The 27,198-nt window shown below is 41.3% G+C and overlaps 1 protein-coding gene across 4 annotated transcripts in view; it reads right to left on the bottom strand.

Moving 5' to 3' along the window:
* Positions 1-27,198, bottom strand: part of LOC108114346 — a 41,774-nt gene that overhangs the window by 12,689 nt on the left and 1,887 nt on the right. For 2 of the 4 annotated variants that reach the window (XM_017225286.2, XM_017225287.2), the window contains exons 2-3: positions 25,567-25,735; positions 2,314-3,051 (exon numbers count right to left, since the gene is read on the bottom strand). In XM_017225286.2, the coding sequence (XP_017080775.1) occupies positions 2,314-3,051; positions 25,567-25,570 (742 nt within the window). In that variant the 5' untranslated portion in view covers positions 25,571-25,735. Of the gene's footprint in view, positions 1-2,313; positions 3,052-3,838; positions 4,358-25,566; positions 25,736-27,198 lie in introns of those variants that run through there. The other 2 variants (XM_017225284.2, XM_017225285.2) reach the window with 1 other exon arrangement.

Here is a 27,198-nt window from a genome sequence, read left to right as displayed (position 1 = left end):
TGGCCTGAGAATATTTTAATCAAAAGCCATTCCCGTTTGTTTTTGTTTTTCCCCTTCGGAAAGGATATTCTGAGAATTTTCCAACTGAATTGTTTACGCTCAGCGGATGAGCAGAAAAAATAAATCTCGACTAACCCTTTCTTTCCAGCTTTCACTCGATTACATATTCGAATTCAGAGTTCCTTTTCATAATTGAATGACCACAAACTGGCATGATTTATGCTTTTGCGATTTGCATTTATGGAATTAAGTTCTGCCCTTTGTAGCTAGTTGTCCTCAGAAAAAAAAAAAATAAAGTAAGAGTCATGGCAGAAAGTAGTTTGTTTGTATGGAAATTGGCAATTTCTTGTTGCCATCCCCGTAAAGGATCTTCGCCATCTCCTCTGGCATTTCAATTAGTTTTATTAAAAATTCATATGAATCAGAAGCAGAGACAGAGACAGCCCCTAGATATAATAATTCAATTCGAAATAAATGGCTCAAGTGTTGGTAGTTGTGCTGCTCTAATTGCTTTCTGTGCATTCAATCAAATTTATTATGCGCTCAGCCATCAATAGTCAATTAGATAATTATGGGATTGCTGGCAAAATCAATTGGGCCCGCTGTAGGCGTATTTCCAATTTGATTGCCTGCCCTGCCTGCTGATTGTCAGTCTGTCAATATGCCAGTCAGCCAGTCTGTCAGTATTATGCCTGAAAGCAATTTTCTATTTAGCGTGGTGCTGTCTATAATTGCCAGTGCAATAATAACTAATCACAATCATTGACCATTTAATTATAGTTTTTTGGGTGCCAGAAATTAGCATTTTATCCAACTTTTTGGTAATCAACTTTGGTGTTTTTCGGTTGAATTAATTAAGTTTTGGGTTGCAGGAATGTAGGAAAAACTATTTTTTTTTTAATTAAAGGGAATTTGATTTGGTGAAAAAAGTTTATTATTTTCCAAGCGTTGCCGGTAATTAAATTTCAATTCTGGCTGAAGTTTTTCAGTTTGGCAGTCGAAATTTCGAAGCATACTTTTTTGGGCACTCTTTGAGAACTTCCAGCAATTGCTGATTAAAAACATAAGTGGAAAGATGCGTCTTTCTTTCACTCGGAGCTTTGCACCCCAATCAAGCACAAACATATTGGCCCCCTCGATAAGCTCGTTGTTCAATTAAAAACCCCATGAGTTGTCGCTGTTCTTATTCATCACGGCGATTGCCTCCTACATTGGCCAGCCGTCTCATTGAATGTCATTGAAAAATACTTAATTAAATTCATCAACGCTTGACATGACGCGCCCGGCAGCAACAGAAACAGGAGCAGGAGCAGGAAATCCTGGGAGGAGAAAGGAGGAAAGTGATGGGGCTTACTGGCAGCCAATTGGCAAAAGTGAGAAGTTCACTTTGCCGCCATTATGAGGGCCAATGGAGGGCCAACAAGGGGAGGGATGTAAACTGGGTGGGTGATTGGGTGGCTGTGCCAATCTCTGTACAGCTCCATGTGCGAGTGGGGAGTGCTTAATTACATTTACACATGAAGGCCGTGTTTACAAGAGCGGCCAGTGAATGGATGCAGCGGAGGGAGATGATTGCCGGACGGTTATGGGGTTTGACAAGCTTGATTGCTTCCAGGTTCGTACCTGCCTGCACTCCATGAGGACTCAGGCTGGAAGCCATTGAGGACCACACGAATCGATTTGGCGTGGGGATCTCCGGCAATATTCGCTTTGAGCAGAGGGTATATTCATTAAGTAAACAGGTTGGAGATCAAATCCAATTAGGGGTTTATTGACAAGGATGAGTATTAAATGTTCAGGAAGAACGAAGTTTTCGGGAAGTTCCTGTTATATATTGTTTTTTGCTATAGTTTGCAACATGGCGTATACTTAATGTAACAATATTGAAGTATAAGGTTCTAGAATCTCATTTTATTTCTTTGTGGGTTCGCCTAAACTGTTATTTCTCCTATGGTTAAAGGTTATGTTTCCTTTTTTCGTAGTTGATGTACCTGATTTTTTTAATTACCACTTCTTTGGCCGTCAATCGGCTGGTTAATTGGACAAACAATACTCTTACAGGCCATTTCAGGTTGTTTCTCATTATGCTCCGCTTTACATAATTGCCAGTAACACATTGTTGTGCTGCCTTCGCTGCAAAATGCCTTTTTCCACCACTTCAGCACTTTCGGAAGGACTTTAAAGTACTTTTTATCTTCGTTTCTATCAAATTCTTTAATTTTCTGGGCAAAAAATATGCCTTACCATTATTGTTTCTGTTTTAATCTTTGGCTAAAACTCAAAAATCTTTCTTAATTATTGGACTCTACTTACGTGTGCAAAATCGTGGCTCGTCGCTGCCATCGCCGCAATCGTTCAGATTGTTGCAGTACTTGCTGAGAGGCACGCATCTTCCGTTGTTGCAGCTGAATTCGGCAAGGGAGCAGCCTGTTGAGGAGGAGCCGGGTGCCAGTTGCAAATTGGCAGGTTTACCGGGTCCCAAGGAGCTGGAACTGGCAGTGGATGGAGAGCCTACTGCCCCGGATCCGGAACCGGGTGCAGCACCACCTCCTCCACCACCGCCAGCAGCTGCTGTGGCAGCCATACCCAAACTGATTCCCAAGCAGAGGAGCAGCGTCAGCGTTGCCGGAAGTGGATGTCGCCGCTGTTGATGCTGCAAATGCTGATGCTGCTGCTGCTGCTGCTGGTGTTTCGGTTGCTGCAACTTATGTTGCTGTTGCGACTGACAATGGCCGCTGCAGCTGGAAGTCATTGTGGATGTTGCTGCTGTTCCTGTTGCTTTAATTGCACGACATTGTGCTGGATTTGTCGTCACTTGCTGCATTTTAGCCACATTTCTGTGTCGTTCATTTGGCAGCCATTTTCTGTGCCGAGTCAGTTTGCACCTCGTTTCTCTCAGTCTGCTTGTTGCTTTTGTTGTTTTATGTTTTGGTGTTGTTGTTGTTAATGTTGCTGGGGCAGTGTTTGTTGCAATTATTCGTTGTTTCAGTTTCTTTGGCCTTTTTCTGCTTTTGTATTTCTGGCGCCATTTCAATGTCATTACTGTTGTGTCTAAAAATGTAGAAGAAATAGAAGATAAGAAGATCTTGTAAGAATTTAGTACAATTCAAAATATTATCGATTTAAAATACCAATTTGAATACCAATTTTTAATACGAATTTAAATACCAATTTTTAATACCAATTTTAATACCAATTTTGATTTTTTGATTACATTTAACAACCTCTCTGCGTTGGTTGCTTAACATTGACTGTTTGAAATGATAAAATTTCCCCATCCACACGCATACCTTTGTATTATAATTAATTCTAAACATATCTGAGCTTCATAATTCATTGTTTTTCTTGTATCCATAATTTAAAAACATAAGCACTTCACCAGTGTTGCTATTTTTCATTTCACACCTTATTTGCACACAAATTGAAAATTATAAATGCCGCTCTTTAATTGCATTAGAACCATTTAAAAACCTAATTGAATTCCGGGCATTTGGTGATTAACGATCAGTGTGTTGCAAGGGAAATGTTTTTTTTTATCAGAGGGGAAAATAAGTTAAAATATTCAAATGCCTGGGGCAAACAGATTTCCACACGCCTCGCTGCCCGATTACACGCCAAATTTATGGCCAAATATTTATCGATGCGAATATACTATATATATAGTATTCGTATTCGTATTCGAACATCGGAATAAATTCTGGCGATGCGGCCAAGCCTCCGACCAATAAAAATCATAAATATTTGCAGCGTAAACAATTCCTCTTCATGTTTTGGTTTTCCTTTTTTTGTTTTTCACCCTCAACCATATACATATTTTTTTGGTTTCACTGCGACTTACTCGCATGTTTTTCACGCCGAGCTAAGGACGAATTTTCACGCGCGTTGCACATTATGGAAAGTTACGAGTATTTTTTTGTCGTTTTTCTCGTATTTTTTTTTTGTCTTTTTCTTGTTGTTGCGCTCGCTGAGCGTGTAACGGTTTCATTTTGTCCTTGTTTTCCCGACTTTTCCACGATCCACTCTACACAATGGATATATGCATGGAGGTCTGGCCCGCCAGTCGGTCGGAATTGATTAATGTGTTTTTGGGTGCAACGAAAAAGGGGGGTAGATTTTTCCTAGGGCCTGCTACTGCTGCTGCTACTGCGGCTGTCGATTGCAGCTTGCCAGTGATAACGATGAGTAGAAAAACAACAGCAGTCGCCTGCTCTTCGCCGCCCATGCCACTGCCTCAGTCTCTGCAAATGATTTATGAATGTTGTTCGGGGCCTTGCAACGCATGACCCCAAAACACTGTCCAACAGCAACGCCGCAGAGTCGGCAAGTCAATGAGGGCCACTGGGAAATTATAGCATTCGGCCAGCGAGAGAGCGAAAATCGCGGAAAAGCAGGCGATATAGAACAAAAAAAAAATAAAAGAGAGAGAGATGGTACTTGCATAATTTTAAATTAGACACTCAGACATCGAGCAGACAAGGTAATGGGTTGGGTAAATGAAGGTTTATGGCTGGGCATTGGATTTTTGGGGACAGATTCAGAATTTTCAGCGGCGTCAGCAGACAGAAGATGACGCCGGCAAACCAGACGGAAACTGATGCCCATGCTTTTTTCCCTGCCAGCTTGTTGCACCAGAGAACACGAAAATAAACCAGAGCTTCATTTTGGATATCGAGGGAAGAGGAAAAACCTCTCCGGCAGTTGAGTAAACTCCCCACATAAGTGCAGTTCAGTCAGTTCCAATAAACTTCCTTTTTTTTTGGTACAAATTCGGCTTTGGTTGGGGTTTCCACATCAAGATAAATGAGCTAGTTTATCTGGTTCTAAACGGATTTGTGATTTATTACTATTTCAATCATGTGCAAATATTGTTTTTGTTATAAAATATTTCACAGGCACAAATTTGCATAACATTTTTTGGGAATGTTGTTTTTAAATTTTGAATAAAATAAATCAGACCATATTTTGTAGTTACTCTTTTCTATTTATGTTTATTTTGTGTGAATATTTATTATCTTTGTGCTCTAAAATATTAAATAAAAAAGTTAAAACAAAGAGTTAAGCAAACAGTAAACCTCTTCCCGTCTTAAAGCTCCCAAACTGTCTTCATCCTCAGCGACTTTATAGCCTTTTTAAGGACTTTCCGCTGAAACCAATATGCCTGTGGCGATTGTAGCGTAGCAGCCAGCATGTTGTTTTTAACATTTTTATGGCCGAGAACCAGTGCGCCACGCCACTCCTCCCAATTTCGTGCTGCATTTGGCCATTACAATGTCTGGCGTCAGTGAAATTCGCCACAAAATCGTGCAGTGCTAAAATAATCCCCCCTGGGAGAGGGAAAGGAGACGAAAACTGGACACTGTCTAGTCGTGCATTAAATTGCTAATAAGTTTTAATGGGGCCAACTTTGTCTCAGCCAACTACGCTGTCTTAAAGGAAAACATTTTCATTTAAATGGCTTCCCCTTAACTCAATGTCAAAGCTATTTGCTGCGATTCTTCACGACCTCCGAGAGCGTAAACAGAAGCTCTTTTTTTCTCATCTTATTTTTTTCCATCACATCACTGCAGTGGCTTATCAGAAGGTATCCCAACACACACACACACACATAGCGAGATATAGCTATACCCATATCTGTTTACGAGCGAGAAGATGGATATGGAGCTGCTGCCGCTTTAATGGATCTCAAAGGGATGGCGTCGATATCAGCTTTCATCAGGCACTAGGATGTGCGAATGTCCCACCCCCTTTTTTCTGCGCCAGCCACCACCTCAATCCCACTTTAACTTTCGTAACCCCACATTTTGCGGGACTATATTGCCATAGCACTCATATCCACATGCCCCCTCCCCACACATATGCAAAATAGTTGCACATAAAAAGCGTGGAAGGACTTGAGAATTCTTGCAGCCAACGGCTGGTGTCAGTTGTCGTTACTGTTGCTGCTGTGTGTTGGGATTGTCGGTAGTCATCATCGTCTTTATCGCCATGGCTCTGGCACTAGCTCTGGCTCTGGTTCCTGCTCATCCGCAGCAACTTTCTGTGGCAAGCCGGAATGGAACTTGATTTACGGTACACGGGGAGAAAGTGTTGCCGCAGTTTCGTCATTTTCCAATCATATTTTCTTTACTTAAAGTTAAGTGTTCTTAAGAAAAGTTCAGAGATTTTCTCATATTCAAAAATTTAGGGAACAGAAACGAAAACTTAACAAAAAATTTTCTCTCTCTGCACGTCATTCATTTCCCCTTTCCCACCGCTCTTTTCCTTCTGATTTCCCTTCTTCGCAAACTTTGACCCAATGGCATTGCAATGGCGCAGCGGAAAGGGAAGTGCAGAGACATGCACATCGCCTGCATTGGTGGGCGTGTGACTTTAAATTCTGTTGCATATGCGAGGGCGTTGTAGCGGGTCCCCGCGGTTCAATGCATTCAATGGCAGTGCGGACCAGACGCCTCATTAGCGCTGCGATTCGCTGCCAAAATGCCAAATGATAATTGCAGCAATTTGGCCCCAAAAATATAAGGCGAGACAAATTGTATCGCACAACTTGAAAAGTTGGTCGACGTAAATTGGAGACTCGCTCTTTTGGGGTTACTTCGAAGTTGGCAACGGGGCTAAATTGTAACGAGCTAAGCGCCAATACACAAACCCACATACACTCCCAAGTATTCCCAAGTTGCCCCTTTTGCAAGAAGTCAAATTTCTTTTCGGCACGTCAAACTCAAGCTCACGTCATCAAAGTTTTCTTTGGCAATGTCTGCGCCATTACGACCGGAAATGCCACACAGCAGTTTGTCTGTGTTAGTGACTTTGTGTGTGTGTGTGTGTATATGTAGAAAGCGCGTCAAAGTTATTTAAACACCAAAGCGACTTTCATCATCTCGAGTTCCTGGGAAAAAAAGGGCTCTTCACATGTAGATGTTCCTTCTGTTTTTTTTTTTGGCAAAGGCAAAGGACTTTCACTAAGCCGCTTAGTGGCACGAAGGCTGCAGATGCCGAGTCCTGAATCCTGAATCCTGGCTGGAAGCCTCTGTTTGCGGGCGTGCTTGTTTACTTAACATGGCTAATGAAACTCGAGAGAGTTTGAAGCCTTCATTTCTTTTCCGAAAAGCTGTTTGTTTTAAGTGGAAAAAATCCTATTGAAAAAGGCTCTAAGATATGGTTGTTTTAGCTCTACTGGAGGAAGGAGTGAAATCGAAGTTTGGATTACAATTGATTATAAAGTTATCTTCAATATGTTATCTTAATATATATTTATTTTCCCTTAACAATCCACATAATTTAAGCCACTTTCATTTTATTTAACTTTCCACTCAGCTTAATAAGATTTACTCCTTCCGGTTTTCCCCCATTTAATTTGCACTTTTCTGTGAAGTCATAAAGCCGGCACATGAGCAAATTAAGCTCACTTTAATGGACATTTCGAGATGTCAGGATTTAATTACTCGAACAGCACGCAACACTTGAAGCCTTCATGGGTGGATTTTCGGTCAAAATTGATGGCATTTTCCTTTTCGGCTGTCACTCGGCAATAAAATTTGCGAACATTCAAAATCGTTTTAAGTCATTCAATGAGTATGGCCGACTAGCTGCTACCCGTTTTTCGTATCGATTCGATGGCGGCATTCCATTGTTTAGCCTTTGATTGTCATTCACTTGGCGCGGCGTTAAAGTGTATTTTAATTTGATTTCATTGTTCGCTGTCATTTGCCGTCATTTGATGGCCGGAATGAATATGAATTGAATTGGCTCCGATGGGTGTTTTTCCGGGTGGCCTTCGGCTGCTTTTTCGGTCTCGCAATGACATTCGTTTCATTGCGTTTCAACAATTCGATTAGCACCGAAATTCACAAAAGCTTGATGGCCCGAATGTCGGGCCTTTCCAATGACACGGCTTTTTAATTAGTTTTTAGTTTCGACCGGACTGTCGACTCTCTCTACTCCCAACTGCCAACTCGAAATGGGATGGCTAATTAATATGACAGACGCAGACGCAGGACAGGAAGTGGGAAATTTGATTTTCATTTGAGAGTTCCATTGTGATTTCCCGCACAAAGCCATGGGGTATTTAATGAGGGGTATTAAGTGGCAGAGAAAGTGCCAGAGTTGTGTGTGGACCTGCCTAATGAGCCACATACGTAATGAATAAATAAAAGGAAACGAAATATAGTCACTAATTTCTTGTTTTCTTCTTTCAAAAGAAAGGTAAAAAGAGGAAGGCAACCGAAACTCGATTTAATATTTCATTTGACCCCACAGAAATCACCGCATTCGCTTCAATAATGCATGGCCAATATGTCTAACAGTTGTTGGGGCAAAAAATCAACAACCTATTCGTGTTCAAATAAAGTTCTAATAAAAGAAAAAATACGACTATACATCGCCCGCTGGCTTTTTAATTAAAAATTTAGTAGGGCTTGACTGCCACCCCAGTTGAAATGTGAAATATCAAGCATACGCCGTGTTGTTCCACTTGAATTCAATGATTACTTTACTATTGAATGAAATATTCGGGTTATTCCATGCATGACGTTCAAATATTGGTATTGCCCTTGGCAAATTTGTGCAAACCTCTGATTGATATGCGTTTAAATCGATTGAAGAGGAGGCAGGTCTCCGAGAACTCGCTGGCTGGCTTCTTGTGCATATGTCATTAATTTCAATGCCCAGCTAGGACAGCCCCCGACATAACTGTCAGGCCTGTCCGCCTGTCCGCCTGTCATCATTCAGCGTCCTTCGCCCTTCATCCTTTGCATTCCTTTAGATTCCATCAACGTCGTCATCGTCGTCTCTCCGGTTGATTCCGCTTCATGCCACCGATGTTTTTGTTATTATTTTGCTTAGCAAATATTCAGAATGTGTGCGTTGATTCTACTTCGGGCGCATTGCATGAATTACTTTTGCCTTTGTTAAGAGCAAACACAATGCCTAAGCTGATGATGGGAGCCTGACGCTGATGCTGATGTGCGTGCCAAGGATTTGTAAGCTGTGAAACATTCAAGGATGCGCGACCCACATACGAGTAGATGTACAGGAGGAGAAAAACTGGGACAAATCGGATAAAAATTTGTATAATAATATTCTGAGGTAAGAAATCGAACTTTTTGTATAGAAATTAATCTGGATTTTCTTGAAAAATCCTAAGAAAATGTCTCAAAACATAGAAAAACCTTAAATCATAAATATTCTTAAGTTTTCGACACATTTTTTTCCCTGTGCATTTTGCAAGACATTCAAGACAAGGCCCAGCAAATGGCAATGGAGGCTGAAATATTTCCTTCCCCCTTAGTGCTAAATATTCAAATCAGTATATGGAGACCGAGGCGTTGTCGTATTTTGTATTTTCTAGCTGCTAAACATTTGTCACAATGTCTCCTTCTCGCATCTGCCGGCGTTGGCAAATGGGAAGGAAAAGATTTTCCCAGCAACTTGGCAATGGCGCATAATTCCATTCGAGTGTGAGTGCGTGCAAAATAATGTTACGCTTCATTCTATTTAAAGGGAAAATTGTTTTTGCCACAGTAATTTGTTATCTATTCAGATTTCCATCAGAAAAAATCCCTTCTAAGGGGTATGTGTGTGGGTTAAGGTGTGGACTTAAAGGACTCAGGCATGCTGTAAATCCATTTAAGTGCTGAAAATCAATGGTGAAAAGAAGCCGCCGAACGTTAGTCACTTTTTGGCCCAAAGGCAGATGAATGGCCCACCCAATCTTCTGCCCACAGTACTCCAAGTGGCACCACTCAACTTTCACAGGACGAAGTGAGAGCGGCGCGAAGTGGCTTGCCGTTGAGAATTTGCAACAAATGGCAGAAGCAAAAAATCGAAATAGAAATTGAGAAAAAAAAATCAAATTTCAAGTGCTAGTCGAGAGCTATTTGCATAATGCGACTGCTGCATGAATAAACCATGTCGAACCAGGCTCTCCCAATTCGCGGTGTTTCCCCAGCCAATCCCTTCGCTTTTCCCAGCATCTCCACCCTCACCCTCTTCATTTCCACTGTCTGTGGAAGTAAAACGTTTAAATCAAATCAGGCAAGGAATGTTTTTTATCCCAGCGAAAGCTGCAGACAGCAGAGGTTATGACGATGCCCACATATATATCCTTAAGCCCAAACGGAGAGAAAAGGAAATTCATATTTCAGCGGCTTAAATTGATTTCTAATGATTTTTAAACAGAAAAGAATATATTTTATTACAGAGAAAAGTGAAATATAAAGGTTCATAGGTCTTAATATTGTGCATCTAATAATAGCAACTCTACTTTATACCTTTAAACATTTTTTTTCCAAGTTTTTCATTCAAAACCCTAACTAAAGCCATTTTCTCTGTGTATGCAATAAGGTCCCTAACGCTTGATTGAACATTTTTCGCCCAGAACAGCTGCAAAGTACCTTTCCACATCCGTGACCCCTCATCCCCTATTCCACCATCCCACCCTTCCCTTTGAAGGACAATTTATGTGGCTTTAAGGACAAAAGCGTCTGCCGATGGGCCTTTGCCCTCATAAGTATGCCATGAAAAATGTATAGCGGCGTGCATAAAAAAGAGCGTGCATAAAGGAGAAACCCTTTTGGAAAACTACACACTGAAACTGACAATGAATATCAAATGTCAATGACAGCCGCAGCATGGAAACTATTCCGCAGGACGACCAGGACTCAGGCCAAATATGAAATAAATCACTGGACGGGTTATTGACACGTAAGCAAACATTTGCAGCCACCAAGGAAATGTCAACTTGTTCCCATCGACCGAGTTCCTCGTTTTCGCCCCCTCCCAGTTCGCTTTTCCACCTTTTGCTGGGCAAACACGTCGGCATGCAAAGCAGTGGGAAAACTCCGAAGAACTTTCCACCGGAAAACTGGCAGCCTGCTCGTCAAAACTGCGCTAGCATGTCGACAGCAAAGTCCACTTAATCCAAATTCTGTAAAAATTGTCAGCGCTGGGAAATAGGGAGCTGCTTTTCCTTCAACGTTGACTTTCCCGGCGATAAGGACGGCAATGTCAACCAGCTGACGTGTGTGTGTGTAAGGACATTTCAGTGGGTGATTGTGTGTGTGTGTGTGTGCGGTGTGTGCTGTTTGCTTGGCTTGCCATGTCATCAATTTCGCCTTGAATTTGTTTACCCGTTTGGCCTGGTGACTGTCATTCCAGAGGAGTGGTCGGAAATCGAGGAAAGCGAGGAAAATGAGGAAAATGAGCTGAGATGAGGTGGCTATTTGCCGTAATTTTAGGACGAAAACTTTACGGCAAAGGCTGTGCAATATGCTTGTCTATTGCTAATTAGGATGTTATGAGCCACGGTGAAACACGTAGTTTCGAAGGAAATTAAACTAGAAAAGAGGAATTCCTTCGCCTGTTTTAATTAGTTAATAAAATAAAATCCTGAATTTAAAGTCAGACATAACTTAGGTAATATCAAAGGTTTTTGGATACTAATGTCATTTTTATTCGTGTCCTGGAAAAGCTTAAGAAATGGAAGGCAGTCTGATGCTCTCAGGTAAATGTCACTCTTTCAATGTCCATTTTCCTTCCTTCCTTCTATAATTAATAACTTTCATTGTTAAGTTTTCTTAACAACTTCTGGAAGTAATACGCAAAGGAATGCTCAAATAGTTAAATGAAAACAACATTTTCTTCAAATACATTTTCCGATAATGGCAAAGGGGAAGGCAAACATTTTTCAGGTTAACGACGCTCACTCAAAGTTCAACAGAATCATCAGGGTCACGTTGATGTCTTCTTGCCAACTCATCCCTCTTTTCATCTATTTCGGTGATGTCTGCATTTTCCTGTGAGTTCACGCATTTTCCTCCCTAGAAAAGCGTTCAATGCATGTCCTTAGACACCCACACACACACACACACATACAGGTCTCTACTTCGTCATCCAGCATCCTTCTTCGTCCTCACATTCCGCAGTTAAGTGATTGGTGAAATGTATTTGCATAATTTTTACAGATTTCTCAATGGCTGTCATGCATAATGCTTGGCAAAGGACCTGCCACCAGATGCAATGATAGCCCAGGACCTAGAGCCAGGGATCCTTGGTTAGCCACCTATATTCCCCCAGCTGCTCCTCCTTCCACTCAGTTGGCAAACAAGCCAGTTAAGCTTCTCCTTTTGGGCGTTGGTGATGGAAGTTTTTGCATATGCGAATATTTTATGCAGATTTATGTCAACTTTTTGGGCTACGTGTCCTGCATCCTGGCCACGTGCATTTATTGAATTAGTGTGTGTGTGTCGGTGAGCCTGCCAGCCAGTGTTGTAAACTGCCCTAAAATGTTGTAAATTTTTCGGGCATCAGCTTGTCCTGACACCAGGCTGCAAAATCAGGCCCTGGTAGGTACGAATAACTACATAACACGGGCCCAACTGTCAGGCAAACAACGAAAAGTTGTTTGTGCCCTACTCAGAAAGCCGCCTCCTTGCCACCTCCTTCTTTCTCAACATCACACCCTAAACACCCAACCACCCATCCACCCACACACGCATGTACAACACAACAAACATTCGCATTTGTTGTTGCCGATGTCGCCTGTCGCCGAAGCCTGTTTCCTGTCGCGATGCGACCTATTCCCCTGCTCCTTGTGCTCCTCTCTTGTGACCAACCACTGCCCATTTTCCTCGTATTTTCCTTTTATACCCTGTAGTTGTGAAGTAAGAAGGGTATTTTGGTTTGGTAAACATAGAGGTTTTGGGGAATATGTATACTTTCTTACCCTTATAAGCATTTTATGTCCTTAAAAGTTTAAAAATTTTATCTTTAATTTTTGTGAAAAATATATTGAAAAAGTGATCCCAGCTGAGACTCTAAGGTAAGCTAAAGGGTATCCCCCTTAGATGAAAAACTCGCTTTATTTCTTATACAATTTTTTTTGTATAATGAAAAGAGAAAACTTATCTGCAACTTTATGATGATTTCCACAAAGGGAAAACGGAGGGGAACGGCAGGAAAAAAGACTTCAAGTTGGAGCTTGAGATTGAGAATGAGACTGAGAATGAGGGCGGGAGCAAGTTTTCCTTCTTCAAGTTGTCGCTGCCGACTTCTTGTTTGTGTTGTGCGCTGCTTTTCCATTTCCTTTGTGTCCGTGTGTGTGAGTTTCCCTCCGTCAAGTCAGCCGAAGACTGAAGTGGGACAACACTTAATTTTGTGTAAGTACTCACTCAGCTCATTAACTGAACCAAAAAGGAAACTGGGCCTCGTCTCGCACCGGAAAATGCAAATACCGAATTCAAAAGCCCTGGCCCGAAGCGCAGGGGAAATTAAATTTAAGCACCGAAAATGGACAAAAATAAGAGGCAAAAAAGAGCCAGCCAGAACCTCCCCGGAAAAGCATGAGGAAAATGGCTAAAGCAATTTACCAACGGCTGTGGCGCATCTTCTTTTTGGCCAAGTGGTAAAATGGGAATTACAGAGAGGTGAGAGGAGGGGAAATGGGTGTTTGAATCCGTTTAGTTAGCGCCAAGTGGAGCCATCAATCAGGAAACACACACTCACGCACGCATGCACGCAATCATTGGGAATTAGGCAGAGGGTATTGGGGGATTTTCCTGGCTTTTTCCCCTAGGAGGGGGCTTTCCAGATGCGATCGCTGACCATAACTCAGCTTGACGCTCCCTGGCAGTTTGTGGTCAACAACAAAGCCGAAAAACTGCAGTTTCTGCCGCCTGAGTTATGGCTATAAAATGGCATTCAAAATTGCGGAAATGCCAAACCATGAATTTTCTTTGTAGCAATGGAAAGGAAATTTTTTGGCAGCAAATTGCTGTTTCTCAACAATAAAATGGTCATGCCATTGATATTGAAACTATCACTAGATTTCACTCTTTTTCCTAAGATTAATGGTCTGTGTAAGTTGCAAGGAAATAAAGTGTTAAAATGATAGTTTAAATTTGTTTTGAGATCTTTGTCATGTTTTTATAAAACAAAGTTCTTAATTGCTTGAGTGACAGGCAATAAATTTGATAGAAACATTAAATAAATCTCACTTCATTTCTCTCTTAATAATAATAAATTAAATTACTAAAACATCAGATTAAAAGGACAATTAGATAAACTCTTCCTGATAATAAAAATGAAATTGATTGTGGTGGTGCAAATTTAAATTAATAATCTGATCGATATCACGGCACATAAATCTCAAAGTTTTAAAGGTGTTTCCTAGAATTTAGATTGCAAACAATTTATGGCTCCTTTTCAACACCAAAATAAGTATTCCTTGAATTCCTACTTAAAAATAAAATGTAATATCCTAGTTTAATTTAATATTTAGACCAATAGCTTCACATCCGCATGAGAGAAATGTGTCAAATAAGATGTCAAGTAAATTCACTTTGCCCTGGAGTAGCAAACAATTTCCGGAACTCGTTCTGCCAGATAAGCGAGAGATGTGAGATGTGTCAGCCAAATAAATCCCAGAGTCTTCCTTTGACAACACCTGTGCGACTTCCCACGCTGGCTGTCTTACAGGATTTCAGGTAACTGCATCCGGTGAATTTTCCATCAGGCATATCAATACGAATATTCTAAGCCAAATAAATCCTGTAGATTCAATATTTTGTCACAGATGAAAGTAAACTATTGCTTTGGGATTTTCGCATTAAATATTGGGTAACTTTATTGATAGATATCAAAGGAGATTTCATTTTGAAATATTTAATTAAGTTCCTAAAAATGAAGATTGTATGCCAAATGTTGTGGCAAACAAACGCAGAATAAAGTTGAAATTCAAATTTTAACTGTAAACGGTAAGCTAGAAATTTATAAGAGAGTCAATGTGACCAGACATAAGCAAAACTAGAGACTGCACTTTTATATACAGCGTCACATTGCGGTATTTTAACTATGACTTCGAAATTGTTTTAAATTTGAAATTTAATATAATTTTGTCCTCCTCTACTTTTTGGTTACACATTTAATTTACTTTTGAGGATTGCTCATCCAACTTTAAACGCTTTTCATCGCTGCAAGCATGAGAGTAAGATAAAACCACTTCAAATAATTACAATGCACAGGAGGGCAGCACAAATTACAATATGGGAAGCCATCCGAAACACAACAGAAAAAAAGAGAGCATCACAATATGAAAATATATGTAGATTCAGGAGACCGCAAAGCACACATAAATATATATATATACGTGTATATACATAAACAAACAAAACCACAATGGCGAAACAACATTTCACTTAAATTAGAAGCGAAAATGGCGGAAAAATAATTCAGAGGAAGTCCCCGTCTGGGAAGCAGCAGAACCACACGATTTTCAGACAATAATATCTGTGTCAGCCGCAACAAAACAACAACAAAAACAACAACAATAACAATAGCAGGCAGTAACAACAACAATGGTTAAAAGAGGGGCCACGCCCCCTCAACTAGCGCACAACCCACTTCAACCCTTGGTGGCCAGGTAAATGGTGGCTAAGCGCCAGAACTCAAAAACTTAAATCTCCGTGTAATATTTTTCCATAAAACCAACCGGAGGAGTTGGGAGTTCTGGCCACATATTTAATGCTGCAAGTTGAACTGCCAAGCCAGGCCAGGGCAGCGCAGGTGCTGATAGAACTCATTCGAGTTGCAGGAAAACTTCCATGGAGAAGGAGCAGCAGCAAGAGGGGGAAGAGTAGCTGGAGCCACTGGAGTAACTGGAGCATGTAAAGCACATCCGAGTGGATGCAATGGGTCTCCGGGGAGCGAACGGAACGGCTATTGCACTGGTGCGACAGGTTTAAAGAGGTCAGCCGGCTGAACAATGCTTAAAACGGACCCAACTGGGCATTCGCTTTCTGGCCAGGAAGCGTTGGAAAGAGAGTCACCAGCAAAAGTTGCCCATTCAACCAATTAGCCAGAGATTATTTCATCGATTTTTGTTAACTCCCCGAGGCGAAACGGATTTGCCAGAAGGGCCAAGAGGATTCCAACTAACAAGCACAGCGCAAAAATTTCAATACTCTCAGTTTGCTGATGAAAATGGGTTTGTAATGGAAATAGTTGGGAAAATCAGAGAGTGGGTTAAGTCAGGTTAACAAAGTTAAAGGCTTTGGGATATATATAATTTTAAAAGTGAAAAAAGTTCTTCATTCTTTATTTCTTCTTTATTTTTTCAAAATTTTTCCAAAGTGTAAACGCCTTTAAAATTACTTCATATGCATATATATGAGAATTGTTGACAATTTTTATTTTAATTTTAGATTTCTTATTGCCAGGCTATGTATATTTAAGTACATCCCATCTCTGCAGTTGACCAGCTGAGGTTATATTTAGATTTTTCCCTGTGCAAGGACGAGACAAAGCCACTTTTGCGTGCGTCCAAGACAAAGACAAAGCCAACCCAGCGGGAGATTTTGAATTTCCCATCCAGCTGGGACGCCACCCGCTGTTCCGACTGGCTTTTGTGTGGTACTGGGATTCACAGCACTGCATGTGTGATAAAAAAGGATAAGAGGGAACTTTGGCACGCCCAACCCAACAAAAAAGCTCAACACCCTGACACCAGGCTACACTAGGACGCCCGGACACCATCCGCCGCCGAAGCCAAGACAATATGCTCACGGCTCCATGGATAACTTCGTGGTTTGACAAAGCGACGACGACGACGACGACGGCGACGGCGACGGCGGTGGCGTTGGCGTCAGCATTGCATGAAAAATGGCACTTGATAAGGTGCCCGAGGGTGTGTGTGTGTGTGTAGATGGTGGTGCTAGGAAGGACGAAGGAAGGAGTCATCCTGCCGAGCAGGAAGTGTGAAGCGGCGTGCATAACAAAATGGAGCAGCAGCAGCAGTAGCAGTAGAAGCCTTTAAGTCTGTATGTGTGTTTGCTACTGTTTTGGGAGCAAACCAAGTTGCATTTTGCCCCGCGGGCTGCCATTTGTCTCTCCACTCCGAGACCCTTCCTTTAACCCTCTTTTTCCCGCTGAGTAAATAGCAAAAGGCGCGTAAGGATCTGCTGCCGAGGACCACAAACTCCTTCCACCCATCATCACCACCACTCCTGTGGCTTATGGCCGTAAGTAAGTGGCTCTTGGTTAGTTCGTTTGCGTTGCCACTTCCGCATCACGAGCGCTGTTGTTGTGGTTGCAGCAGCAGCTCTACTTTTGCAGCGAATCCAAAAAACCGTCCACCGTCTTGTCCTAATTTGGCCACGTTCCGTTTCCCAATTGGCTCAGAGCTGGATAAACAGACAGAACGAAACATTGGGAGCATCGCAATGGTGACCCCTTAATCACGGTAATCAACCTAATGGATAAATATCCACCGGAAGTCATAATTGTGCAACTGCACAAACTGTCACTCATAACTGTCAACGGGCATTACCGAAAGTCAGCGGCACGAATCTGGAGCGGATACAAGAGGTCCTTTTAGTACTTATTTATTGCCAGCCATCTGCAAATGGAATGCGCTCCTTTGTCTTTCAGCGGAGATTTTGGTTTGTCTTGTAAATTATTAATAGTTAGGTAAGGAAAAGCCATAAAGAATGTGATTTACTTTCAGATGTTAAGTAAGACTTTAAGGAACAATCTTATAAAGTTGCTTATCCCAGACAGTAAAGTTCAAACATTCCCAAGAACTTAAAACCAAAGTTCGATGCACGACCTTCTGGTGACAAAGTGCCACGGCAATTTGCAACATAATGTCACAATGAGGGCGCCTCGCAGGATGCTCATTGTGTGTGATGGCCTAATCAAGGACAGCTGGCTAAAGGAAGCCATCTGCAGTTGGGTGTCTCGTGACTGCACTGCCAATCGCTGCAAATCAGCGCGGAATTACCTCATCGATGGGTTTACAAGAGGAGAAAGAGGAGCAGGAGGGGGTTTTGGTCGACAAGAAGACTATAGCATACTTTTCTGGGCCCTCAGCTGCGCACGTTGCAAATTAACTTAATGCGGGATTTTCTCGAAGGGAGAGTAGATGTTCGTAGAGCTAGTGGAACAGGACGCGTCCTGGCAAGTTTGCTTGTCTGCTTCCGCTTGGCAAAAGTGTCCTTGAGTGCTGCTAATGCCGCTGCAATGGGAAGGAAACGGAAACTGCCGACGAGACAACTCGCACATACACTTAACGAACGGGCTAATGGCTGACTCCTTGCCTCCACTTGGCACTTGGCAACTTTTTTGCTTGTTAAGTTTTTAATAAAATAAGAGATTCCTCATTCCCCACTTCCCCATCAACTTTTCCTTCAGCTTCGAGTGGCTGCACTTCATCTATCCATAGATAACTTGCCGCATGAAAACATCAACAGCAATTGAAGCTGCATCCCGTTCCACGCTCGCCAACGGGCGGATATTATAAATTTTCAATTTCATATCCTTGCTCTTGGCTCTCTGGCTTTTCAGCCTTTTAGTCGGCGTCTTGGGTTCTTTGGTATTTTCGCCGAGCTCTAATGAGTTTTCCCTTATGCCGAAGCGCTTAAAATGAAAATATGTTTGCTTTGTGGTTCTGCATCCTTCGCATCCTCTTCACATATGCTTGGACGATTGCGGTTGAAATAATAGGGCTAGGAAATATCTTCTTAAAACTTGTTATATTATACGAGTATAGAACTAAAGATATATGCTGCTGTCTAAAGATATCTCCCTGAAAGCATAGAAAGCTATCTATTCCGAAACACAGGTAACATAAGCTGCTACCATTTTGACCGCTGCTGTTAAAGCCCATACACTGCATTTCGATGCGAGACTCCTGCTCAAGTGCTTCGCCACTTTACTTCGTCCTTCTTCTGTTTTTTTTTTTGTACGATCTGATGAGAGCGTATCCTTGAGTTCTTTTTTCAGGTCCTTTTGTTTTCCCCCTTAGAAGGCTAAGGGAAGGTGCTGAGGCATGCCAAAAGCTGGATAAATGCAAAAGGTACCGTCGACCGTCTGGCCAGGAATGTGGATTGCGGAGGCGGTGGATTTATGTTCCATTCATTTCGCATATGCTGATTGCTATTTTCTCCATTCTCGTTTTTGTTCGTCGTCTTTGTGCGGCAGCACTTGGCGAATTATGCCATCGATTTGGGTTGCCTTTGCTGATGCTGCCACAAATGAAAACTTTTTCGAAGTGCTTCCCAAGTGCCAAATAAAGTTTAGTCCGTTCCCATGCCCTCCTAATCCAATCCTAAACTTGAATTTAATTCTATTTTCAAGTCAATTATTCAAATTTGAGTGATGGCTTGGGTGGTTCTTAAATTTGATCTTTTAGAGTGATTTTAGTCATGTTAAACTGCCAAAAATTAAAGAAAATTCTTGAATAAAAAATAATTAAATTGAAACCACAAAGCACAAAATGTCATAAATTCTGTCAAATAGTTTGAAAAGAGAATAATAAACAAGAATATTCAATTATGGTTGACCAATACTGATTAATTCCCATTTAAATTTCAATTTAATTTAATGATTTATTGAAAATGGCAAAGAGTCAAGGATTTATGAAAGCCTTTGCCAGCTTAAAGCGACTTTACTTAATTGTTGTTTAAAGAAAAAGCTCAAAGAATTCGCTTTTCCGCTCCTGTAATTTCAATAATGCAAATGGAAAATTATGGAAAAAAAAAAAGAATTATCATACTGCATTGGCTGTGGGCTTCCGCATTCGCATTTCATTTGCAGTGTTCTTAGTGGAAGCTACGCAAGTTGTATTTAATTTAATTGCGCATAATTTGTATTTTTTACTGTTGACGTGACGGGTGACTGCATTTGATAAAGGCGGAGTGGAGGTGGAAGTGGGTGTGGAATATGAATTACTGGGGGTAAAAAGAGGAAAATGTCAGGCGCGCAAAAATGTCAACACGACATGCAACAACATGGACCGCAACAACTGAAACTGCAGCAACAATGGGGCAAAAATATGCAACTGGTTGATGGAAAGGCGGGTGCAGGTGGTGCGGCGAGGTTGTGGGTGTGTTTGAGAGTGGGTGTGGGTGTGGCTGTAGCCCTCTGCTACATGCTATAGTACATGGTTATAGTACAGTAGTTTGCAGCTGCCGTTGACACAGATTTAAGCTTGCAAAGACACACACACACTCATAGAATCTCACACGCATATGCAAAAATGTGGCCATAAATAAGCGTTGCATACTTTTAAGCATGCATTAAATGAAATTGTGGGCGTAGCAGGTTGGCACAGAGGGCCTGGGACTTTAGTTTCATTTGAAGAGGCAGCTTTTAGACGATCCGAGTGCTGCCCCAAATCGATTTTGGATAGGCTATTACCGCACACATATTGCATAGGCCATACTCGAGGGCGCTTATTTGGGGGTGGCACGCCCCCACGGAAGGGTTAACTCGAAGTGGGCCACCCAAATCGATTCGACTTATAGGTAGTTAAGTAATTCTCTCGGCTTGGGTGATAATGGTTCAGCATTAGCATAGCCTGCTGGCACGACATATTGCCAAGTGCCATCATGAAAGTAGAGGGTAATCTTAATGGGTACTCTGGGAAATTAGTTGGTGAATAATTAAAACTACAGGATAATCCTGGAAATTATTTCACTGGAAATTAACATTAAAAGTACTTAGACTTGTGCCAAAAAGCCTGCAGATTAGGACATCTCACAAGCTGAGTTTCCGACTCTAATTTTAACATTTTGGCCAACATTTAATGGCAATCAGCAGGGCAAACACAATTTTGGCAGTGCTGTCCAGAAGAGTTTTCCCGGCATTGCAGTGCCTCATTAGGACCTGCCACCCACTGAGCACAGCCTTCTCAGCTGCAGTGCATCTGCTGCCACTCGTGGCGTGCGAAAGTTGAATTTTAATTTAAATGTGACCAACTTTATGACTCCGGAATGAGTTCAACAGGAGAGAGAAGGCCAGGCGAGGCTCGAGTTGAGGCAATGATGTTTGCACAAAAGTCCTCTGACCGAGGAAAATACACAAACAAACTGGAAAAACGGATGCAAATGATGTACTCACACACTCGCCCTTTCCACCTCCTCCTCCTCCTCTGGCATTACTTTGCATAACGCATATTTCCGCTTGCTGATTTCGATTTAAATGCAGTTTTGCTCTTTTTATTGAATTTCATTCAAAATAAAGAAGAACTTCCGCTATTCAATTGTAAATTGTAAATTCAGTGGAGCTTATTTTATAACCGAATAAATAAATATTTCTGTAGCTGGCGCTCTGTTGCTGGGCTTCGTGTAATCATAAATAAAAAGCAAATTGTTTTGTGGCCATAAAAACTCTGGCAGATCTCTCTCTCTCTCTTTGGAAGAAAAACTTGTTTATTTGCAGGACCCACTGTATGTTTTGTTTGTTTGTTTTGCGTTTAAAAGAAAATTTCTCTCATTGCCAGTTTGTTGTTGTTGTTGCTATTTTTTTTCGCCTCTTTGTGGTGCGTAATGGGGTAGCTGGTGCTGGGGATTTGTGAACGGAGCGAAAAAGGAGCAGGTCCTGGAGCTTTATTAGAGCCAACTTGCTGCTTGGAACGTGCCAGGGCAATCCGACAGGATATGTATATATATGTAATAAGGATACGCTCGCCATTAACACAACGTCTTTTGAGGCAAATCCTCCGGCAAATAAAAATAAACACATAACACATAAACGGAGGACAAAGGAAGCCGTTGAGGCTGGCGAAGGCGGCATTTGCTTATGCCTGTCATAATTCATGCCAAACAGTCCAAACAAAATAGAACAACACACACGGATGCACTGGGAAAAATGTGGTAAACTACTGATAGAATTTGAAAACTTAATGTTAAGAAAGACGCTGAGGTTTTGGTAACTTTAAAATTGGTTTTTCTATCAAATTTAACTTCATGAAGGATGTTTTTTTCAGATTTTCTTTTCTAAATATAATTTTTTGTTAATAGCACCTCTTTTCTCTCAGTGCACCCAACACGAAACCCGCACAGAATTTGATAGAACAATTAAATTGAAATTGGTAGGCAACATCCTACACACGCTCGGCAAATGGGCAAACGACAATGAGACGAATGGGAGAAAGAGTCGTAGCCAGAACTCGTTTATGCCACAATAATAATTCGAAGACATTTGTATAAATTTGCAATTGCATTTTATTGGCTCGTCCTGTGCGTCATAATATTTGCATATGTGTGTGTGTGTGTGCGTACGGCATACATAATGTGAGTCTTTATGGCTGGTTGCGTATACGCAACGTGGCAAATGGGCAAATCAATGCAATCAGTTCGAGAAATTGACCAAATATTGTTGCCAAGACAAAGGCCTTTTCGCCTGATCAATTCGTTTAATTATATATAGGATATATATGCTATATATACATATATATGATTCCATTACCATTTTTGGCCAGAAATGATATTCCTTTTTTGGCAGCCACAAAATATTTTATCAGCTTGCTGGGCTTTAAAAAAAACTGTTGACAATGCAGAGACAGCAGCGGCGCAACAACAATTTCATTGACACACTTTTCCGCATTTCTTCTCTGGCGGAAAAACAAGGAAAAATGTCGACTAGCAAAATCGATGGCCTGAAAAAGCCGGGGCGAGAATAAAGTAAAATAAAAACCGAAAGCAAAGTCGCAGTAAATCGCAGTCGCAGAATTCCAGCGCCCCTCCGTAATTTCTTCTCCATATATCCCTTCGAATCTGTGGCAGTTGTACGTGTCATTTGGCTGCAGTTTTATTTGCTTGGCCATAATGCAAGTTTATGTTTATGGCCCTGCTGCTGCTGCTGCTGCTGGTGCTCCTTGCTTTTCTGCTGGCCGAGCTGCAGGAGCCCCTGACTCTGGCCATTGAAGTTAGCTGATCTTGCACTCGACTAAGCGGAAAACACACAAAAATACAAAGCTCGGCGAAAAACAATAAATGGGCCAATGGCTATGAGTTTTCCCAGAGCGAAGAAGGGCTTACCCTGAAGTCATACCAGAGTTTTATTTTTAAAAACAACGAAGTTTATGAATGAATTACATTGTTGGGATGAAAAGGAAGCTACTTTAGTGCTAAAAATAATGTATTCATTTCTTAATTCTTAGAGGGATAAAAAAGACTAATTAAATGTTTAAAAATACTTTTAACAAGGAAAATTCGAAGCCCTGTTTGGTGTATTTTTAACTTTAGAAGGTTTTTTCACTCATTACAGCAATTGTTCAGCTTTCTAATCCTTTCAAAGAGAAAGAAACCCCAGCTAATACCCTTTCACATTGGAAAACTCTCTCCCGCTGACCCTAATCGTTGGCACATGACGTCGCAGCGACTTTCACGATTCTGCAAACTGTTAAAAATAGATTCCGCTTGGCATTCGGAGGCCAGACCCCAACCAGCAGTAAAATCAAGCTACTCTCCTGCCACTGCTCCTCCGCAGACTCCCTTTTCCTAAGTCAGGACCTGGACTTGGGCACGTTTCCCTTGCGCTGCCGAGCAATGAAATGTTCTAATGCTATTTGCAAGTAGAACGGAAGGGAAAATGTGAAACTGAAGAGTGGCGAATGGCGAATGGCGAGGGCATTTTCACAGGCTGGATGTTGGCTTTTCAGCTGGCAGACAGACGGGCGACATTTTCCTTTTTTTCGGGGCGAAATAAAAATGGAAAGTTGGCATAAAAAGTAAACAGCAGATTGTCCGGAGGAGTGGTGCTGAAGGTAACTAAACGGAAAGCAAAAGCCAATGCTGCAAAAAAAAAAGCGAAGGGAAAAGCCAGTAGCTGCATCTCGGAGGATGGGGAGAAGTCACTAAATCAGGTCAGGGATTTGCTTGCCGAATGCTTCTCTCTGCAGTTTTCCTCTTCTTTGTTGTTGTTGTTGTTGGTGCTTGTGTTGGTGTTGCTTTGTTTCGTTTTCTTTTCGGCTTTCGCTTAGTATTTTTCTTTTTTTTTTTTTTGGCGGTCCTACGAAAAAGAGAAGTGAAATTGAAATTACGTATACGCCGCGGTGGTCCCCATGCAAGCATTAATTTAATTACAGCTAGCAGACGACAAACAACAAATTGAACTGAAAAGCCGGCCAAATGAGTGCGCCACATATTCAAGTCTCTTTATACTTTGTGTGTCAGTGGAGCAGTCAGTTGGCAGTTGGCAGCTGGCTAAAAGTGGGCGGCTTTTGGGGTTGGCCACAAGGGTTGGGTTGGGTATATTTGCCCGACAACCGCAAGCTGCATTTTTAATTGCGCACACGTGCGAAGCAGCAGCCCCAGGAAATCGGTGAAGGAGGGGGGAGGGGCGACTGAGAGGAGCAGCTGGGAAAGCCGCCCGGAGGATGTGGCAGCTCTACTTGAACTCATTCGGCGTGGAAATTATGGCACGCTCAAGTTGATTTTGACAGGCAGCAGGCGCAAGTATTCCCAGCACAAAACTGAAACTCAAATATACACAGCAACTTACACACACAAACGCATACTGCCATACGCATCCTTGAATCCTGGAAAAGTTTTGCGAAAATGTTCGGCACGTTCGGCGGCCTCTGCCTAGACCGCAGGGTCCTGATCCTATTCTGATGTACCGGAATACATTAGGAAAATATATTGAAAAATCGTACTTTATATTTGCAAAGAACTTTAAGTTCAGTCTAAGGTTAAAATGTGTAAGAAGAAATCCTTAAAGCGTTTTAAGTGCTTAAACTGATTGGCAGATCCCTTTGAGTAAAATTTCTCTCTCTGTACGAATAAGTGTCTAACTGGCAAATGGCAGAGTAGGATGCTGCTCTCGGGCAGGCTCTTAATTGATATGCAATAAACATTGGCCACCGAATGGCAGGCTGGCAGCAAGGCAGGCGAATCGATGGAGGAGCTAGAGCTGAATGTTTGACTGACAGACAAAAGCTGGCACAGCTCCGACAAGTAAATCCGAGCAGGACTCCATTTTTGCCCGCACTTGCCACTTTCTCAGCTCTCTGTTTTGTTTCCTTTCCGACGCTCCCGTTTCCGTTTCCGCTTTCCCTACCTCCTCCCTTTCCCTTCGCCTTTCCCTTCGCCTGTCAAACATTCAAGTTTAATGCGCTTAGTTGCTCTGACTCCATCTGCTGTTCTCTGTTTCTCGGTCTGGATCGGTACTGTCTTACTTTGTTTCCTTGAATGCTCCTCGTGTTGGGCATTGTGTAACATTTAAGAAAATTGAATTACAATGTATTTTGGTAAATTTAGCCAAAAATTGTTGCCTCCTAATTGAGTCTCTGTGTGGTCTAAGGCCCTAAAACGCTTCAAATTTTGTACGCAATGTGAATTGTATAACAAACCCATCAGACCATAATTAAATGGCTATCTTTGGATGCTCAAAGTTGCTGACTTAGCTGGAAATTGTTTGCAGTTAAATACTTAGTAACAATGACTCAATAATCAGCTTGTACTTGTACTTAAAATGCTAAAGCTTCCTCTACCGATTTCCAACGAAAAACAACATTTACGCAGATGAAGACTTTGGCAAACAAAGAGTTTCAATTAAGGCCTCTCAACTAGTCATTCATTATGTATTTACATAGACAATGAACTGCTAAGTGGGAATAGAACTAACTGAATTGGGATTGAAATTGAAGTTACTTTTGTCTGGGAAAATTAAGGAAATGAAAGCTTAAACTTGCTGGAAGTCAATTTCTGACCATATTAATATATGTTTATATCACACTTATACCCCCGTCTAATATCAATTTCATATAAAATACAATCATTTACTTACTCATTTTATCAGACGCAACAATACTGCTGAATTGGCTTTGGTTAAATTGTATCACGTATACGCCTAGTTGGGCATTGTTGGTTAGCACCACAAATGGAATGGCTGAACTTAATAGTAATATAATTCACAGTTTAATTTGAAGTTTGCGTTACGTTTCGCGTTTCGAATGCTGAATTACACACAAAACAGACATAGAAGAAAAATGAAAATGGTGTTGGTGGAGGAAATTCCGGGGGGGGAGTGGAGGGGAGGTAGGACACGCACACATTGAGACAAATGACAGCTGCTGTTTCCGTTGTAGTTGTGTTTTTCTATTCCCACCCATTTGTCGCTGCCTTTGATTGCCATTTAAATGTGCATATTTAATTTGTTTATTTATCGGCTGGATCTAAGGCCTCAAAAGAAGCAAAACGCACGCAGCCGAAATGCAATTTAGGTTTTCATTTTAATTTGAATTTATTTATGTTCATTTATTTAAATTCTAACGAAAATACATCTGCCATAGACCAACATTTATATTTTCAATGGCATTTTTGGCTTTTGTTTTGATAATTTATGCAAATTATTTTCGAATTTCCCAAAGCCTGCTCAATGGTCCAATTCGAAGTTCTCCTCTGACAGCCGTTTCAATAATTCATTATTGATAGCCAGAAGTTGTGTGTCGAATGGTTAGACTTTGACTGAGGAACTCAGATGAAGCGACTGGAAATTGAATTCCATTTCATTGATAATTTCTGTTGCTTAACTGTTACATCTTTTTCGGCCATCAAATTGATTTCAAACAATAAATTAATCAATTTGAATTGCGTGAAATGTTAAAAGAAGAAGTAAAGAGATTTTATAAGCTTTAAGACCCTTAACATCGCCGCCTGACTGAACAGATATATCTGTCCCCTATCCGCAACATAATTCTTGCATTGTTTTAAGCCGCCTTTGAGCCAAAGGATATTACCCAACCCCTTCTGGCATGGAATTCGCATGCAATTAATAAATTTGCTGGCTCGTTTCTTATGGAATTTATGCATCGCAGAATTTATATTAACGCTTGAGCGTGTAATTCACGCTTTTCGCTGCCAGACAAAAAGAGATTAAAATAAAACGGTTGATTAAATTTTTATGACTACAGTTTATTTATCCACCCTGGCGGCAGTATCAGTTTTCCACTAGTTAATAACTACGGCTGCGAGGTGAGCAAGAAAAAGCCAATTAAAGTACAAGTCAGCATGATGCGAGGCTCTCGACTTTTAATTATCCTTTTTCCTTTGTCAAACTTGGCAAAAGTTGTTGAAGAGAGCAAGAAACTTGTTTTACTTTGATATGACAGTTTTTTCTACCTATTTTCTTTACCAGGCTTTCTAGTCAAAAACATTGTCAAACTTATATACCCCACTCTCTCCCAATCACCCTGTATAATAAGTTCAAATGTCATTTTAATTAAAATAAAAATGTCCGCTTCAATAACTCCCCGATTTGTTAATGAAAATGGCAGCTGCAATAATTATATAAAGGCTGCGAGCTGCTAGCTGCGAGCTGCGGCTTTTCCATTTAGGCTGGACACGTTCCAGTGAAGCGGCGCCCAATTTGAGTTTTGTTCAATTTAAAATAATTAAACTGCCGCATATAAGCCTAGGC

The sequence above is a fragment of the Drosophila eugracilis genome, unplaced genomic scaffold (assembly GCF_018153835.1).
Source record: "Drosophila eugracilis isolate 14026-0451.02 unplaced genomic scaffold, ASM1815383v1 contig_2154, whole genome shotgun sequence".
NCBI classification, from domain to species: Eukaryota; Metazoa; Arthropoda; class Insecta; order Diptera; family Drosophilidae; genus Drosophila; species Drosophila eugracilis.
The sequence above is the reverse complement of the archived record's forward strand: the minus strand, read 5'-3'. Positions and strand labels throughout refer to the sequence as shown.